This window comes from Falco peregrinus, chromosome 16 (assembly GCF_023634155.1).
Source record: "Falco peregrinus isolate bFalPer1 chromosome 16, bFalPer1.pri, whole genome shotgun sequence".
NCBI classification, from domain to species: Eukaryota; Metazoa; Chordata; class Aves; order Falconiformes; family Falconidae; genus Falco; species Falco peregrinus.
In genome coordinates, this window is record NC_073736.1 from 1,739,649 (window position 1) to 1,757,220 (window position 17,572).

Below are 17,572 nucleotides of genomic sequence, written 5' to 3' on the forward strand. Positions count from 1 at the left end.
TTCCACCTTGGTGACCTTTTCAATCACACTTCATGAGGGAGACTGCTCCCATTAAGTGCTACTCGATCCTCTGCTAATGCAGCAGTTATGAAAGGACCACAGCACTTGTCAATAGGATAAACACCTTTGCAGTGGGAGAAGGCTGCAGAGAAGGGGCATACACCCACCTTCTGTAGGATCGCAGCTCTCTGCGCCAGTATGAGCTGGTTATTGTGAATGCAGTGGTATTCCCTGCCACTGGGACACCCTGCAGACCTGGCCACCACTCCTATGGGCTATCTGGCCACCCCTGTACTATCAGACATGAGTATTCCCCAACAAGGAAAGAGTCATTGAGACTGGGAAGGGACTGTGAAATCTGGCCATGGTAGAAAGACCAGCTTTCAGGATAATCTTCCCTATTTCTGTTGCGTTTGAGGCAGAAGATCTATAGAGATCTAAGGGGGTCTCACAGCACACTGAGAAAGAACCAACCACTGAGCAGCAAGCAGCAGAGGTTCCTGGTGAGCAGCTGCAGTAGCCTCCTGTAGATAAGACAAAAGAAGGAATGGTGGCAATAACAGAGACACTCTCCATTGTCTTTAAATCACCAGGGAGAGATTTCTGCCCATCTGACACGTGGCTGAGTAGTCCTTCCCTCCACTCGTCCTGTGTACGTAGAAAAGATAAACAGTACAGCTCGGGAGATCAGACTGTTGAAATATAAAGGGAGAGATGTTATCTTAGCCCTGAGGAGAAATTTCCTGGCATGTGACTGCCATCCAGGTGGTGATAACTAGATATAATTTATTCAGGTAGAAATCTCTCTTCCCACTCTAACAACATTTTGTTTGCTTTGTCCTGAATAACAAGCCCACCAATGCCCTGGAAATGATGATTTGGAACACATGTGCAGAGTTCCTAATACACCGCAATGACAAGAAGTTTCATCAACTCAGATAAATAACCCTGCCTTCTCGGTGACAGTCTCTCATACTTCAGATGTCTCACTTCCCCTACCTGCCAACATTTGATATCTATAAATAGGGCCAACTGAGAGAGGAACAGGGGATGTATGCTGCCACACACTAGATATGTTAGTCTCAGGCATATGTTTGGAGGGAACTAGTGGTAAGTAAACAACACAGCACTAGGCAGCAGAGGCCTGACCCCGCAAGGCTGGGGCAGTCTGGCAGATCACTGATCAGTCCAGAGCTCCCTCCAGAGCAGACTGGCTCTGGACATTCTCCAGCTCTCCTGCCAGGAGCACAGGCCTGCACTGCTCCAACACCTGTGGCAAAGCTCCAGCAGAGACCCCACATCCCTGCAGCAGACTAAGCTGAGCCAACGGCAAGGTTCAGGAGACGCTTGTGACGCCAGGTGCAGCACTCACTGATGTTGGTGTCAGCCTTTCCAGCACTGCCAGTGCAATGTGAAGCAGAATACCACCACCAGCACCTTCCAGTAACTGACCAGTATCTTCCAGTGTTGCATCAAACACCCTCTGGCACAGCATCCCCCATCCCTCTCTCTGCACAAAGGCTGCACTCAGGGTTCTGCCAGTCCCAGCAGTGCAGATCACCCATGTTTCCATAGAAAGGGCAAGTATCTCCCTCTATAGATGTTCTTCACTGTTACAACCACAGGCTGATGAATCTCACTCTGCATTACACACCCCTCAGTCCCTGAGCTCAGAAGAGCAATGGAGGGAAACGGGATTTTTGGCATGCTCCTACTGCTCATGGGACCCTTTGTTACACAGAGCTGGAAGCCCAGAACAATCCAGCACAGGTCTTGGTGATGCAGAAGCACTGAGTGGTGGCGTGTCACATTTGCACAGGCCAACCCCATCAAATATATCCCTTGGAACCCAGTCTCAAATAAATCCTGACCAAGCAGAAAGCTGCCGTAGCAGTAGCACGGAGCAGCTTCTGTGCCCAGGCCCTTTTGTCTTCCTTTCCAAGCAGAAGGCTCTTTGACAAGTACAGAATTACAGCTTTCCAATCAGTATCCACTTGCTGGTAAAAGCTGTTAATTGCCTCGTATAGTCTTCTGTCAGCAACATTATCCCCTCTCGTCCTGCTGAGACTGGGATGAGGGACTGTCCTGTTCAGTGGCTGCAGAGCAACATGGGGAGGGGGAAGATGAAATATAATATGAGAAATAATATCTATGGCAGCAAGCAAGGCTAACCAAAAAGCCATGAGGAGAGCAGGATTCCAAGGAGAGAGGAATGCTGGGGGAGGAAAAGCATGGAGTTCTCTTGACAAAGATCCAGGATCATTTTAAAAGGGCCCAAGAAATTATTTTTTAAGGTCTATTTTTAATACAACCTACATGCGTGATGAGTGCACTGCCTGCCACAACACTATCTTATTACTTCCAAGATTAGTAACAAAAAGATTAATTTAGAGAGGATGGAATATTTTCTAACAAAAGTGTCACTACCTTCTGGGGAGCAAGTCTGACCTGAAAAGATCACGTACAGGGAAATCCCACACCACAGACAATCCCTCATGGATAGGAGTCCCCCAGCTGGAAATACAACAGTTTGGGTTAATTTCAGCACAGCTGGGGTGACTGCCGATGACATCATGTGGCTGTAATATGTCACTTTAATTGACCATAAATATATGTACTCCGCTACAGCTGACAACAAAAGCTGTGGAGACAACAGTGGATTAGGCCTACGCTCCTGTTCTCCGAGGAAAGTTCATCAAGCAGCTATTAAATACTGAAACGAGCCCACGGTCTTTGGTTCAGGAAGTTCCTAACTCACAGACAGATGGACCTTTGAGGCACACCAGGAACTGGATCCTTGAACACTACTACAGCTCTTGCACCCTGCCCTACACATCACTGTCACACGAAGAGAGAAGCAGGTTATTTGGCTAGATGCTGTGATGCGGTGTCATACGAGTGTATTTTTGTACTTGCGTTGAAGTGACTGATGTAATATGGGGAGCCTTCAGGAGCTTCCCACCCGCATGCCAGTGCTTGCTTGTCTGACTTATGTCTTAATTCCTCCAAGTAATATAGAAATAAAAGGCTTATGAACATTCCCTGTCCTTTTCCAAAAGCCACAAAACCCACAGACAACCCCTCTCAGCCCTCCCTAGTGCCGGTCCACACAGAAGACGACAGGCTACTGTGGCTGGAGCCTCCATTGCTCTCCAATTTGAGGCAAGGCCCTGGCGTGAGAGGCAAAACTCCCATCCACATTGATGGATCCATAGTGATGTCCCATCTGGAGACTCCCAAATTAAAAGCTGATGGCACAGCGTTTGGGACTGAGGGAACTTGTCCACTTGCTAACATTTTTGTATTCTCTTCTGTGCCAGAGAAACTGAGAATATACTTTACTTACACTGAAAATTACCTCCTCCAAATGCAGCTGAATCATTTCTCCAAGTTGCTACTAACGTTTCTGGAGAGCACCTTGCTCCAAGGGAGCCAAATACAGACGGGATCCTACAACCACAGCCCTCTCCCAGTCCCACCAGCCCTTCCACATGCTGGAAACTCATTCTGCCCGGAAGTCTCTACAAAAATCACTTCACTCTTTTCAAAACAGAGCAGCTGTTTAGCAGCAGCTCAGCACAGCAGGTCAGAAGATGATGAATCCTGTATCCAGTTGAGGCTTGGGAATTTTTAGGGAAACAAAACCCCAGCTGTGTAAGCTGGAAGAGGGCTTAGACATCTGCTCCAATACTGCTGCTCCCAAACTAGCACCAAGCAACCCTTCCAAACCATGGAGACCTGGCTTTGAACTGCTCCGAAAGCAGTGACCTCTGGCAGGAATGATTTCCTTGGTCTCACACAAAGCACTTTCCCGCACTGTGCTGGTTTTGGCTGTGATAGAGTTAATTGTCTTCATAGTAGCTAGTATGGGGATATATTTTGGATTTGTGCTAGTCACCATGATGACAATACAGCGATGTTTTCATTACTGCTGAGCAGCACTTACACAGAGCCAAGGCCTTTTCTGCCTCTCACCCCACCAGTGAGCAGGCTAGGGGGGCACCAGAAGCTGGGAGGCGACACAGCTGGGACAGCTGACCCTGACTGGCCAAAGGATATTCCATACCATAGACCGTCATGCTCAGTATATAAGGCTGGGGAAGGAGGAAAGGGGAATGCTCAGAGTTACAGCGTTTTGTCTTCCCAAGTCCCCACTGGGTGTGATGGAGCCCGGCTGTCCTGGGGATGGCTGAGCACCTGCCTGCCGTGGGAAGTGGTGAATGAATTCTTTGTTTTGCTTTGCTTGAGCACGTGGCTTTTGCTTTACCTGTTAAAATGTCTTTATCTCAACCCACAAGTTTTCTCACTTTTACTCAGGATTCTCTCCTCCATCCCACCAAGTGGGAGCAAGCAAGTGGCTGCGCAGAGCTCAGTTGCTGGCCAGAGTTAAATCACGACCCACTCTGAACAAGAAAGAGGGATCCCTGACTATCAGCCCAGCTCAACAGCTCTTAGCTAACAAAGTGGAGTAGATCACAGCGGGAGGTGGGCTGGGGTGGCTGCAGCCAAGCAGGAGCATGACCTTAGAAGGTAAAACCAAGCTGCTGCAGGCCTGATGCCAATAGTACACTTAGGCCTAACTGTTCCAGTGTTCCATGCCATTCCATCAAAAATCTTGGAGAAACTTATTTTTGGCTGAACCAGGTCTCACAGAAAAGAATGCCAAATGCAGCGTTTCTCTGCCAATCAGGAGGAGACTTACAGGGAAGCCCCTGCAGTGCAGAGATGCGTGCAAAGCAGCCAAACAGCAGAGGACTGTCACCAGAGGCTGTAGCCGCTCAATCTCACAAACGTGATCTATCACAACCAGCCTGATTTTATTCCTTCCCCTCTTCCCCCACATCACATACAGGTTAGCAGGAGGATAGCAGGAAGGGTGCCGCTGACACTTCACAGACTTCTATACACCCAAACCATGCCGTAAGCACCACCTCTGTAGGCAGTGCTCTTATAAGCACCGTCTTAGAAGATGAAAACAGTTATGTATCTGGCTCTGCAAAGTCTCTGTCTGCCCCAACCCCGTAAGAACACATTCTCCTACCCCTTCAGGTGGCAGCTCCAGCAGATGAGGCTATTTCTCAAGTTCCTGTGTGGTTCACAGTAGAGCTGCATCTCTACACACCTCCCAGGCTTCAGGACAGAGCATCAGCTCTTGAAGAAATACTGCAGGTCAGAAAGAATTCTCTTTTCCTTCTAACAAGGCCTCTGTTCTTTACTTGGGAACCGAGCTCAGGCAGAGGGAAGCAGTGTGGACCAGTGGCTAGAGCACTTCCCTGGGGTGTAGCAGCTCTTTCTTCTAGTCTTAGCACTGCTGGGTGAGCTTGGACAAGGCCTCTCTCCTCCACTGACCTGTGCATATTTAGACTGGAAATGGTTTCCAACCTAGGGGCAGAGGCAGCCTACGGAACAGTTAAATGCAACTAAGGTGGAGAAGCATGACTCAAGCCCTTTGGGATATAAGCCATGCCTGGGTTGTTTCCCCCTCGCCAACCCAGAGACACCCTGCCGCCAATGCTAGGAGTCTCCTCGCCATAACACTTCGAGGTGCAAGTGAGCAATAGCTGCACAGCTGTGAGCTGTGTGACACAACACCAAATTCCACGGTCTAGATTTATTCTTCCATGGCCGTTACATTAATGGTTGTTCTCCAACACATTCATCCCACAGGAGATCATGGTTGACAGAGGGTCCTTCACAACACCAGCTTGTCTGTGCGCGACCAAAGGACACATACTGACACTGCATCTCCCGGGCTATCGGAGTCCAGCATGCTGGGAAAGCCACACCTTCTGTCAACCCCCACACGCACACCAGCTGCTCCTGCTTGTGATTGACAACGTTTGTTCATCAACATATACTCAGAAATCTCTATAAGGCTTCTACATGTCTTTTTAAGATTGTCAGGTCTTTCATGTTGAGACCTTAATGCACCCTCACAAGCAGTTCTTGTGATCCCCATACGGTCTTCAGTCACCCTCACAGGAACCCTAGAGCACTGCTGCATACCATTTGACTGAGAAAACTGAGGCACATCACCAGAAGCCGCTTCCTTGGAGTTGTAAGGGAGGTGACAGCAAAAAGAGAAGAATTGCTGTTCCTTGGTCTAACCAACCATCCCGCACAAGGAAGAGAGCTCAGGGAGGTTGGGCCAATGCCCAAGCACCCTTGCATCCTTTCTTGTCAAGGGAAGCACCTTGTTTTGAGCTTAATACAAAGACCAGATCATTTTGTTGCAGGTGAGGAGTGAATTGTCTTCTCCCTGAATTATAGGACACCTTTTATAATGGTAGGATGTATCCCGAGAATATTTACAAGTCAATCTGTTTGTTTACAGTATTAAATAAATTGCCCTTTAAATATCTGGCAGCTGATGTGACCCCATCGTTGTGCCGGAAAAAGGTTTACAGTGTAGTCACTAACACCCATTTCCAGAAAGAGCAAGGACAAGCTGCTCTGTGTCCTTAGCCATTGGTCACGTTAACAAAAATGCCACCTGTCCTTCAGAAGCTGATACCACAAATACCAGTAAGGACTAAATACATCGGTAAGGGGAGAGTTCAGGGCACTAACAGTGGCGCCTGACGCATTTCTCCTCTTTTATGTATTTGTGTTTCTTTGTTTCCTATGCTGATCTCCAATTCCTTCTCCCTCCATGCCAAATGATTTGTGTTTGGGTTGTATTCCCAGGATGCTGCCTATGGAAAGCTCCTCTGAGGCACCTCTCTCAGTTTTCTGCTGCCAACAAAGCTAGAGGGAAAAACTGGGAATGAACAGCCCCACAAAGTCATTGCTGATCCTGCGGTCTCCAAAGTATGATGAAGCCCCTCCACAGACCACCATGCAAGTCACAGACCCCTGCAGGCCAATTTCAGTAGCTAACATCAAATATCTTGGAATCCAGGGCAAGATCTCTAAGTGTTCAGGACACACTACTGGAGCTAGATTTTTGCAGGGACCAGCATTCAGCACACTGAGAAATTCAGGAAACGTGACCACATCTGTTGGATCTGTGTAGCGGTGCACTTATGAATAAAGAAATAAAGCGGCAAATCCTGCTCCCTCCAGCCAAACTCTGTTTTTTCACTGCTGCTGGGCTTTAAACACAGCAACAGGGGTGACATCCAGACAATAACTGATCCTGCTACATCTGAGTTACCTCGAACAGACAAAAAAGCTGTACTGGGCAGGGGGACAGCCAGCAAGAAAGGAAACAGAAAACTCTCCTGGAGGTGTTGTGTGTGAGATCTCCCTCCCATCACTACGAAGAAAATGCACACACAGCTAAGTCTCCTTTCCGAGGAATCGCAAATCAGTCTCTTGAAAAACAGCCTTGAAAGCGAAATGCAGCTTCCAAGCTCGTGTAGTGTTTGGTGGGTCTGTCTTTGAGGCACTCACCTGAAAAACGTGATCCCTGCATTCAGTGTCTCAACTGCCTGGGCTGTTCCTTTATTTATTCCAAGGGGATTTCTCAGTGTCTTGTCACGAGTTCAGGCTGCTTCCTGTAGGTTTCTATTCAGCTTACTCCAGCCCCACAAGAAGCAGCGATAGGTACCTTTGGGCTGCACAAGAACACAGAAGAACAGATTGACAACAGGCATGTCAGAGAAGACAAAAATATCTCCTCACCAGTTGTGTGCTGGGAAAGTTGGTAACATAAAATCCCCATGGTCATCTGGCTCTTAAACCTATAAAAACTCAGTTATTTCACAACATCGGCAGTGTCCCACAGCCAGGCCTAAGGTTCTTCTCTGAAGTGAGATCTGTGAGTTAGCACCAAAGAGGTTCTTCCGCTCAGCAGTGCTGGAGTAGGAGGAAGGAATTAGAAGTCCCTTGTGCATCTAATACCCAGGATTATTCTCATGGAATATTTCCTTAGATCAGTCCAGCTGATGTAGGCCACAGTCCCATAACCGACTCCAGCTGAGTATGGAGGGAATGCAGCTGTGGCAGGGTCAGGATTGTACACATTACAGCAATGGGGTTAGAAAACACTTTTACATCAGTAATTCCCATCCCTGGGTGCATAAAGCAGTGTGGGGCATTTTAAAGGCTGGCAGCTGCCACAGTCTATACATTCTGCAAACCCTAAAACAAGCAGTCTCAATCAATTTACTCCTTTCTAAAAAGTTACAACTTATCTATGCCAGACAGACATTCCCCTCTGATTTACACAAATTTCAGGCTGAATATCTCTCACCTCAGTCTTCTCATTTTTATTTTCATCAAAGAAGCATCGATGCAGAAAGGGTCTTGCCACCAACACGGGACAGGGCTGCAGTGCTGCATGGAATGGTCCCATCGCTGCACAGACACGGCCGCGGGCACACGCCAGGTGAGGCACAGCCACCAGGTTTGAAGACTTTAGACCTCAGGTTTGGGCCTCCTTTTTCCCCTGTTCCATCAATGGATGCTTTTTATCTGAAAGAGAATTAGATCCTGATTTTATCCAGCGCCACAGATAGAGCTCAGGTCAACCAGCAGAAGACTGGAGCAAGCGGAGAAGCAACTCAACCCTTCCAGGGGGCTGCCACAGAAGCAGGGCCACAGCCGCGGCTCTGTGCACGCCTGAAGCAAAGGGTGCAGCCACAGAAAATGGGGCAAAACCCAGCTGGTTCTCGAGCCAGGTCTCAGAAACGTTCTCTTTGGACAAACACAAGACCCCACAGGCTTGGAAAGGCACAACGCTCTTCCTGGCATAATGATAGAGCAAAAATGAGTCATTGGCTTCTAATACAAGAGACTGACTACAGACCCACAGTCTTTGAGCCTAGAAGATCACAAATAACATTTATAACTACGTATCAGCCAAAACATCATAACCAAGGTTATGTGGCCTGGGTTTTCTCCTCTGATGGACAGCAATGCCTTTCCTGCGAAAGGTGTGAGGCCAATTGAGGGGGGGCGCTGGGGGGGAGAGCGGGGGGGGGGGGGGGGGGGGAGAGCGGGGGGGGGTGCGGGGGAGTGGGGGAGCTGGGGGGGGGGAAGCTGAGAGGGAGGGAGCTGGGGGGGGGACCTGAGGGGGGGGGGGGGGAGCTGAGGGGAGGGGGAGGAGCTGGGGCGGGGGAGAACTGAGAGAGAACGGGGCTCTCCCGTGGCTCAGCCTCAGAAGGGGGCGGCCTGGCCTGGCCTGCCCTGCCCTGCCCGACGAGGGGGCAGCCACGCGGGGGTTGCCCCAGGCCAGGTCCGCCTAACGCCGCCTGCTGCCGCCCGGGCCCGCCGGGGCCGATGGCGGCCGGCCCGTCCCTCACCTTGCGGGGCGCGAACGGGGCGCGGAGCCGCTCCTCAGGAGCCGCCCGGGAGACCTGCCTCCCGACTGGCTGCGGACTACTGCCTGTCACTGGACGTCACCCCTCGCACCAATGGGAGCGCGGGGAGCGGGGCGGGGGCGGGGCTTGTGGGGGCCGGCGCGGCGAGCCGTGCGCGGCGGTGTGGAGGGGCAGGTAGGGTCCCCGCGCTCGGAGCGGCCTGAGGGGAGGCCGGACCCGGCCCGTTCCCTGCCCCGCGCCGCCTCCCTGCCCCCCGGGCCTGAGCCGTGAGTGGCCTCGCCGGCCCGCGGGGGAACCCGGTGGGCGGATGCTTGGTGGGCGGGGGCGCTCCGGTGGCGCTCCGGTGGCGGCGGCCTGCGGCTCCTGCGGTGGCAGCGGCCTGGATTGCCGGAGGCCCCTCGGGCGGCCGAGCCGCCGGAGCGGGGGGCAGCGGCGTCGGGGGAGCCGCTGAGGGGCTGAGCACCTGCCGCCCTTCGGCGGGCACCGGGGGGCCGCGGCCGGGGGCAGCCCCGCGCCTTGCGGGGCCGAGGGGCCGGGTGAGCGCCGCCGCGGCTGCAACGCGGAGCCCGGGGCGGAGCGGGGCCGGGTTTACTCTCGGGGGGCTGCGGGGGACCTGAAGGTGGAGCCGGTGTTGGGGTGACCCGGGGGCGCTGCCAGGCGCCTCAGTCGCGACTACCTCGCCGCGTGGAGCCCCGCTGCTCCGCGGCTGTTCCCGGTTGGGGCGGTCGGGATGCGGGTGCCGTTGGGCAGGTGCCTGCGGGGGGGCGGGCTGATGCGCTGGGAAGAGCCGGCTCCAGGCGCGGGGGCCGGTGCCCCTGGGCACGCCGTGGGGCCGGGGCTGCGCTGCCCTCGGCGTGGTCACGGTGCCTCGCAGGTGACGGGTGGCGCCTGGCCAGCGGCACCCCAAATTCGTATTGCGTTGCTGGGAGGCACGGTCTACTAGACGACGCGTTTTCCCCTGCTTTTATTAAAAATGACAGTTATGAATTGTTCAGATGATCTGAATTTAGTTGACCAGGCTAAAACAAAATTCTAAGTACGTGCTCCGTTGCTGAATTATAAATCCAAGCAAGCAGCAACCCGAAACCACCTACAGTGGGGCACGTGCACTGTGCAGCTAGGCCGTACACTAACCAGCATTTCTGATAAAGAGATAAACCCCTGATGTCTCCAAAGAAAAATACATTGTTTGTGGAGGTTTCTGCTAACTGGGGTGCAAAGGGTTAAGAAATCCTGCGATAGGCTGGTAGGTAGGACTGGAATGCATTTTGATGGTTTTTGGCAGGTCAGCTTGTTTAACTGGTGTTTTGTTTAGATAAAGGAGAGAGGAACTTGGTGTTTGTAACCTGTTACATTAATTTTTAAGAGAGTTCACACAGGATAAAGCAAACGGTGATAGAGCATCCCAGTGATGTAAATACGAATGGAATTATGTTAGGTAATAGAGTATAAGTACCTGCAGTTAGCTGTGGGATTACATGTGCCGTATAGAGCTGATTAATAAAGGTGTAAATTACCTTCCCTGAATAAAGCTGTGCTGAAGTGGCTTTTCAGAGCTCTCCCCAGGGTGACACCATGAGGCCTGCCGTGCCTTTTGTCTCCGAGCTGCTGCTGTTGCAATGTGAATGCCAGCCTTGTTAATGGACTGACTTTCCTTTTGCGGCAAAGAAAATGAACCCATATTCTTTTGGATTTGTGCAAACACACGTCTCTAGAACAACTTTACCTATGCATATAGAGCAAAACGCATATAATGAATTCAGCAGCCTAGCAACTTGAAGTAATTTTTAGAAACTAGGTTTGTACGGAACAGTTGTCTTGAGGTAAAGGAGGTTTAGGAATCAGTAAATATTCCATTCCATTGCCATAGTTAATGGCTCTTGAGAGAGGAAAATATGCTGACCCCTTCAGAAGCAAAATGAGTATCAGAAGGTGAACGATTTAACACTTACACAGTCCACCAGCGAGGCCCAACTGTACTTCTTCAGGTCAGTCTTGGTCCGTGGCTTTTCTGGTTCTGTGTCTTTACTGGGCGAAACTGTCAGCAGCAAAGTACCTGTTGCAGAGCTCTTCAGTAGTTGGAGAGTAACAGGAGGTTATCTGGAGTTGCAGAAGTCAAATTGTGAGGAAGTCAGCAGTATTTTTTTGCAGGACTATGAGAGTTTGGATTTGTGGCTCTAGATGGTGAAAGCCTTGAGAGTTTTATTTGAGTATTTCTTGGGATCTGTGTAAAGTGTTTCCAGGAGGTTCCAACTGGCATCAGCCTTGATTCAGGGATAAATTTCTACTTCCTGGGCAAAATAGAAGCAAGTGGGCCAAAAAAGAAAGCTCAAACTAACTCATTCTGGCTGCATTCAGCTGAGATACTTCATCCTGGATATGCATTTTTGTTTCCTCAGGCTTCCATGATGTTTGTCCAGTGCACCTGGAAGTGTGCGAGCTCCGTGCTGCTGATTGTGCTGCTGTGCTGCATCCTTTCTCCCCCAGCACAAGCCAGCAAGGTGAGTGAACAGCTTCAGACACAAGCAGTGAACCGTGTGTGTAGTACAACACAAACAGCAATGGCAGAGAAGCAGCTGTTTTTCTGTGGAAGTTTGCAAAGATAAGGAGTGCTATAGCAGTTGTGCATTTATCGTATGTAGAGCTGTGAATGTACGTGATGGTAGCCTCTGCCCTGTCTTCTGCCGTATTTTGGAGTTTGTATTTTAAAATTTGTTTGAAAAGTACCTGGCATCTGGAGCAGAGGTGCTCAAGGCGTTTTAAAACTGTGAAGTTATTGATGTCAAAGAAGCAGCACAAGAAGAGATGTGTGAAGTCCTCTCTCTGAGAATGTTTTGCCTCTTCCCACACCCCTGCGTGGCCAGGGCAGCAGAACTGGACACACGTGTTCGCTCACTAGTGCCGTCTCCTCTTGCTTCTGCAGAGCTCAGAGGACATCCGCTGCAAGTGCATCTGTCCCCCATACCGGAACATCAGTGGGCACATTTACAACAAGAATGTGTCGCAGAAGGACTGGTGAGTTGTGGGTTGAAGCCTGAGGGGTTGGTCCAACGCTCCAGAGTTTCCAGCTGCTGCTAAGGAAGTAGTTCCCTACCTGTGCATTTGCAGAGGAAGCAGTTTTGGTAGGTGATGTTCAACCCAGGCAAGGGGCATTTTTTGAACAGGGATTGAGGAATCTGGGAGGCGTGACTTCTTAAGCTGCGGCTCTCAGCAGATGTAGGGCATACCCTCCAGTCTGTTTCACCTGGACTGGATCCCTGTAGAACGCGCTTGGACAGTCTGTCCCAGGAGCTTTGGGCCAGTTGAGCTGTGAGGGGAACTCTTAAAACCGGATCGGTGTTATCAGCCTGATGGGAAAGCTGGGACATGCAAAGTCACCTCAGCGTCCTTCCACAGAGCATGAGTGTCACTTTGTACTGTCACTGATTTTGTGTTGCAGCAACTGCCTGCACGTTGTGGAGCCAATGCCCGTGCCAGGGAATGATGTGGAGGCCTACTGCCTGCTGTGTGAATGCAAGTACGAGGAGCGCAGCACCACCACCATCAAGGTAATTGTGGGTCTGCTCCCTGTGGCTGGCTCCTTCTCCTTGCCATGCCATGCCATCACAGGCACAGCGAGACTGGTGGGCTCATGGAGAAGAGCCCAGAAAGGGAAAATAAAACTGTCACAGCTACTACACGGTGGTAGTGCCAGGAGCACCGTGTCTGAGTCAGGAGGCTTCCTGGCGTGAGGAGCAGGCTGCACAGGAGCCCAGTCTTCTTGCTGAGGATGTGTGACAGTGCCAAGCACCTCTGAGCAGGGACCCATCATGCTGGTCTCCTCTCACATGCAGCACATGCCCAAAACTGGCACAGTGCAGAGCAGATCAGCACAGGTTATGCAGCGATGGCACTTAGGTCTCCTCAGCCTTCCTGCAAGTGCGGGAGGCTTTCTAGTGAGCAGAATTAGAATGAGAGATCAGATGTGAGAGGCAGTTGTGAAGGGAGCTTCCCATCCTCTGTCTGCTTCTCCTCTACATTGCTGATCCTTTTCCACTATGCTGTCCTTAACTGCAGGTGATCATCATCATTTACTTGTCCGTGGTGGGGGCACTGCTGCTTTACATGGCTTTCCTTGTGCTGGTGGACCCTCTGATCCGGAAGCCAGATGCTTACACCCAGCCCCTGCACAATGAGGAGGAGAATGAGGTGAGGCTGTGCCGCTTGATGCATGCGGGTGGCTGTGGTCATGGTGGAGACGGGGTGGTAGGGCGACAAGAGAAGGACTGACAGGGAAACAGAGTGACCTTGTGCTTGTCCCCTCTGATCCAGTGTGGGACCAACTCCATTGATCTTTGGGCACTTATCACAGGTAAACGTTTAGACTCAAATCTGTGCAAATCATGCTGAAGCACAAAGAAATACTCAGAGTACAAGTTCTGTATTATGAGCCCAGGATGAGACCCGTCCTCTGGGGCAGGGGGTGGCTTTTTCACCAAGTGACTTGAATTCGGTATGTCTGTCTAGATGAAACTGAAAGTCAAACAGTTCCTGTTTGTGCAGTGTCCTAGGTGTAGTTACTTGGTGGTGAGCTTCCAGGGAGGGATGGGTTTAATGATGTGCTGAAACATCAGGCAGGCCTCTTTTCTAGATGCTTGAAAGATTGGCCTCTGAGGTGTTGTTTGACCCTGCTCTGGGGCTGGGCCCTGTTGTATCTAGGCTCTTGTCCCTTGTGCTTCTTCCCAGAGCAGAATTTCAGTCAGATTCCATCTTTCTGGGGTACTTGGCGTACAAAATCTTGGGTAAGAAGATCAGAACCCAGCTGAGGAGAGCTACTCTCAATCTCTCTCAGATGTCGGGAGAGAACAAATTTCTTGCCGCATGAAATTCATGCAATTTCAGCATCCAGCTTACAACATCCTTCCCCCTGGGAGAGAGGCAGTGTTTTAGGGGGAAAGATCGGGCCCGATTCCAAGGGGGATTTCAGAACAAGGGCACCCTTGTAAATCTGTGTGGAGTGGAGTGGCTGCATGAACAGTGATTAGCTCTCATGCTTGATTGCATCTGTAGCTCACGCTCTGTTTGTAGGATGCAAGGGCTGTCCCAGGCTGGCTGGCTCTGAGCGTAGCGCGTGGCTCTGTGACACAGCTTTCCCTGGGGCTTGCTCGGTTCACACACGCGCAGTTTAGCCAGGCGCAGAGCTCTCCCGGAGCTGTTCCAAACCCCAGGGCACTGCTCGAGCATCACCCCGGCTGCCACCCCCGGGCTGCTGGGAGGACACTCGTGAGGAGGCCTTCCCTAGCAAGTGGTGACTCTGGATGCTATCTGATTATGCTTTTGCTCCACAGCAATAATTCAGATTTAGATCTAGGTGCGCACTGTAATTCCTGATCTTAGATGAAGTTTATCGTATTCCAGTGTGCTGGACTGTAAACTCTGTGTGCCTTGGCGTTTGTGTGCCACGATGGGTCCCCATTGAAGGGGCCATCTGACATTACTGCTGTGTAAATGCGGTTGGTTGAGCAGTCTGAACAGCAGGGCTGGACAAAACTCCTGCAGCACCGTCTGAGAGACAGATGAGCAGCTACTATGTAAGCTAAGTGCACCGAGGACAACAGAAATTGTTGGCCTCGTTTCAGCAGGGTGATGCAGTTTTGCTTTAGCAGTGCGGCTCCCTGCAGACTCCTAGCAGTGGCTTTCCAGCAGAGGTTTAGACTTGGTGCAGTTCCTCTCCTAAGGGCTTTTATTTGAGGCCTGTGTCTTTACCATGGGTGGTCCCCAAGAGCAAGCTCTCCAGTAGAGTTGGGGAGCTGGTGTTGAGGAGCTCTGAAAATGAGTTCTTTGTCAGGACAACTCAAGCCTTGAACTGCTCTTTCAGCTGAAGTTTCTTCCAGAGTCAAGCGGCCACCTGCTGCGTTTGGGCTGGGCATGCCTTAGTCTCTTTTACCGTTTCTTTCCGTTGCAGGATGCTCGCTCCTTGGCCACAGCCCCCACCCCGTCTGGCGCCAGAGCCAACACGGTGCTGGAGAGGGTGGAGGGGGCCCAGCAGCGCTGGAAGCGCCAGGTGCAGGAGCAGAGGAAGACAGTTTTTGACCGCCACAAGATGCTGAGCTAGATCTTTGCTGAGCTATGTGGCACCACTTCCCAAAAGACAGGGAAGCTCCGCTGGTCAAGACAGACAGCAGGTCACCCTTCAGGACATTCGTGGTGTTTGACTGACAGCTCTAACCCTCTCTGATTTACCGTCTTCGTAGAGAGAAGCAGACCAAAATGCTTGCCTCTGGTTTTGTCCCCTTGCCCTTTACCTCTCAGCCCAGAGGCTCCTTAACCCTCACCTGGCTGAGCTCTGCGCTGACCGTTAGCCCCGTGGCTGCATGTAAGCGGTCAGTCGCGTGCAACGCTGCTGCCCCGGCCACGAGCTGGCTCCAGCGGGGCTGCAGCTCCAGCGCACTGTGCTCGGCTGGGCCCTGCAGGCACCACCTGCTGGGACTGAAGTCTCCGTCAGCCCACCCCCGCATCAGAGACAGGGGTCTCGCTGCGGAGTGTTGGAAGCTGGCTGAGGCCTTCTGGGATAAATATAGTGGGATAATTTTTATGTGGGATAAATTATGTGGCGCTCCTTCAGGACAAAGAAGCCACCCCCTCCTCCAGTTTACACCGATGTTAATTGGGTGTCAGGTGCTGAGACAAGTGTGTGGAAGGACGAGGAGGGGTTTCCCTGCCAACGGTCAGCTGCTGCTTGCACTTACCCTGGTGTAAACGGAGTGGATTTCCACTCCCTTCAGTGGAGTCTGTCCAGATCTACACCAGCATAACTGAGACTGCAGCTTGTTTCTGTGTAGGTGCATATCACAGAACTGATTAGTCCATTCAGAAGTAAGAGACCAGCAGGTAAAAGGTTGATTTACATTCCTATCTTTTCCTGCTTTATCAGTGGATAAAAGCATACTGGGGAGGAAAGCCTTCCGTTTGTACCCACGTTGGTAACCCTTGGTGCTCTCCCTGGGGTGAAGAGCATTTGTGTCCAGGAGAACTTGAGTAAAGGGTCTACTGGAGCACCGTAAACACTTGTCTGGGTCCTGGGGCCCTGGAAAGGGGACACTTGTGCTGCTCAAAACACTCGGAGAGCTCTGACTGTACTTGAGCTGTGTGGAGGAAACTGAAGTGAATCTGCAATGTATATACTGATCCCACTGAGAACATTTGTAATGTCAGGAAGGTGCTGGAGTTTATCATGTAGCATCTCTCTATTAAATGCAGACAAAGATCTAGTACACAGCTGGCTTTTTTTCAGGGAAAGGTCCCATGATGCCAGGTCTGGGGCTCCCAGCACTGGGTGGCTGCTCTCCAGGCAGCCTTCAGTGCCCGGCAGGCCACAAGACCTCAAGACAGAGCTGTGCTTACGGCACTCGGGTGTTTCTGCACCACAGGTGGATCCCCGGGCACTGGCTTTGGTCTGTCTGTGCTCGGGGGGTGACTGTCTTGCTCCAGGAGAGCAGGTCTTAAAACGGCAGCCCAGCAGAGCACTCCTGTGTGGCACAGGTCAGCCCCGAGCTGCCCAGCGGGGGGGCCGAGCGGATCAGAATTCCTCGCTTGCGGGAAGTTGGGCAATTGGTGCTAAAAGCTTAACTGGGAGAGGCACTGGTCACCGCCTTGCATGCTAGTGCCAGCGGCTTTTGATGGAGCTGCCCAGCAGGATCTAGCCCTTCCCGCTGATCCTGCCAGACAAATCCAAACGGAACCTTCTGGGGGCTTTGTGCCCGCTGCCTACGTGAACCCCAGTTACCCCTCAGCACCTCGCTGGGCTAAAAAGTACCCAGAGCTGCACATCGTACCGAGGTCACATTTTTCCTTCATCCATCCTTGTTCCGTGGTGCTCAATCGTTGGATCTTTCTCCCCCTTTTTGAAACCTCATCTTCCTTGTCCATCCCTCGTGGACACGGTGTTGGTCCCTGGGAACTGCAGCCCCTGAGAGGGGAAAAAAAACCAACAAAACTTTTAGGAGTGTGAACAGAAGCAGGGGCTGGCTGAGCTGCCGAGGTGTCGTGCGGGACCAGGCTGGTGCGATGGGTCCATCTGGTGGCCGGTGCCCCTCGGGTCAGCGCCGAGCCGTGGGTGATCACCAGCGGTGGGGGTCCTGCACCCCTGGGTCCCTGATCCTGGAGGGCAGGGGGGAGGGGTTGGTGAGCGACACCCCCCGCCCCCCGGAACAGCTTGAAAATGGGACAGGAGAGGAAAAACCGCGCAGGCTGGATGTCGGGAGGCAGTGGGTTGGAGACCTCAGATGGGGAAGGGACTGTGGAGAGGTTGCAAAAAATGCCGCTGC

General features: G+C 51.8%; 2 protein-coding genes across 5 annotated transcripts in view; one reads left to right on the forward strand and one right to left on the reverse strand.

The window, feature by feature from the left end:
• The window catches only part of IGFN1 (immunoglobulin like and fibronectin type III domain containing 1), a 63,034-nt gene extending 51,298 nt beyond the window's left edge, over positions 1–11,736 (reverse strand). The window contains exons 1-3 of the mRNA XM_055819672.1: positions 11,219–11,736; positions 8,198–8,418; positions 7,396–7,559 (exon numbers count right to left, since the gene is read on the reverse strand). The gene's annotated coding sequence lies outside the window, so the exon portion shown is untranslated. The remainder of the gene's footprint in view (positions 1–7,395; positions 7,560–8,197; positions 8,419–11,218) is intronic.
• Positions 9,385–16,519, forward strand: TMEM9 (transmembrane protein 9). Of its 4 annotated transcripts, none has more exons than XM_055819667.1 (6): positions 9,385–9,440; positions 11,666–11,767; positions 12,190–12,281; positions 12,706–12,814; positions 13,323–13,454; positions 15,211–16,519. In XM_055819667.1, the coding sequence occupies exons 2-6, from the start codon at positions 11,672–11,674 to the stop codon at positions 15,358–15,360; spliced, it is 579 nt and encodes a 192-aa protein (XP_055675642.1). In that variant the 5' UTR covers positions 9,385–9,440; positions 11,666–11,671; the 3' UTR covers positions 15,361–16,519. The 4 variants fall into 4 exon arrangements, with proteins under 4 accessions (XP_055675642.1, XP_055675643.1, XP_055675646.1 ...); XM_055819668.1 differs by having other exon boundaries at positions 9,431–9,532; XM_055819671.1 differs by lacking the exon at positions 9,385–9,440 and adding an exon at positions 9,651–9,802.
• The last annotated feature ends 1,053 nt before the right edge of the window (positions 16,520–17,572 follow it).

What these genes read in the sequence shown, in the direction of transcription:
- TMEM9 (XM_055819667.1), top strand. Translation starts at nt 11,672, where the DNA reads ATGATGTTTGTCCAGTGCACCTGGAAGTGTGCGAGCTCCGTGCTGCTG. An exon ending in AATGTGTCGCAGAAGGACTG is followed by an intron (nt 12,282 to 12,705) that starts GTGAGTTGTGGG and finishes TTTGTGTTGCAG; the next exon opens with CAACTGCCTGCACGTTGTGG. An exon ending in GCAGCACCACCACCATCAAG is followed by an intron (nt 12,815 to 13,322) that starts GTAATTGTGGGT and finishes CCTTAACTGCAG; the next exon opens with GTGATCATCATCATTTACTT.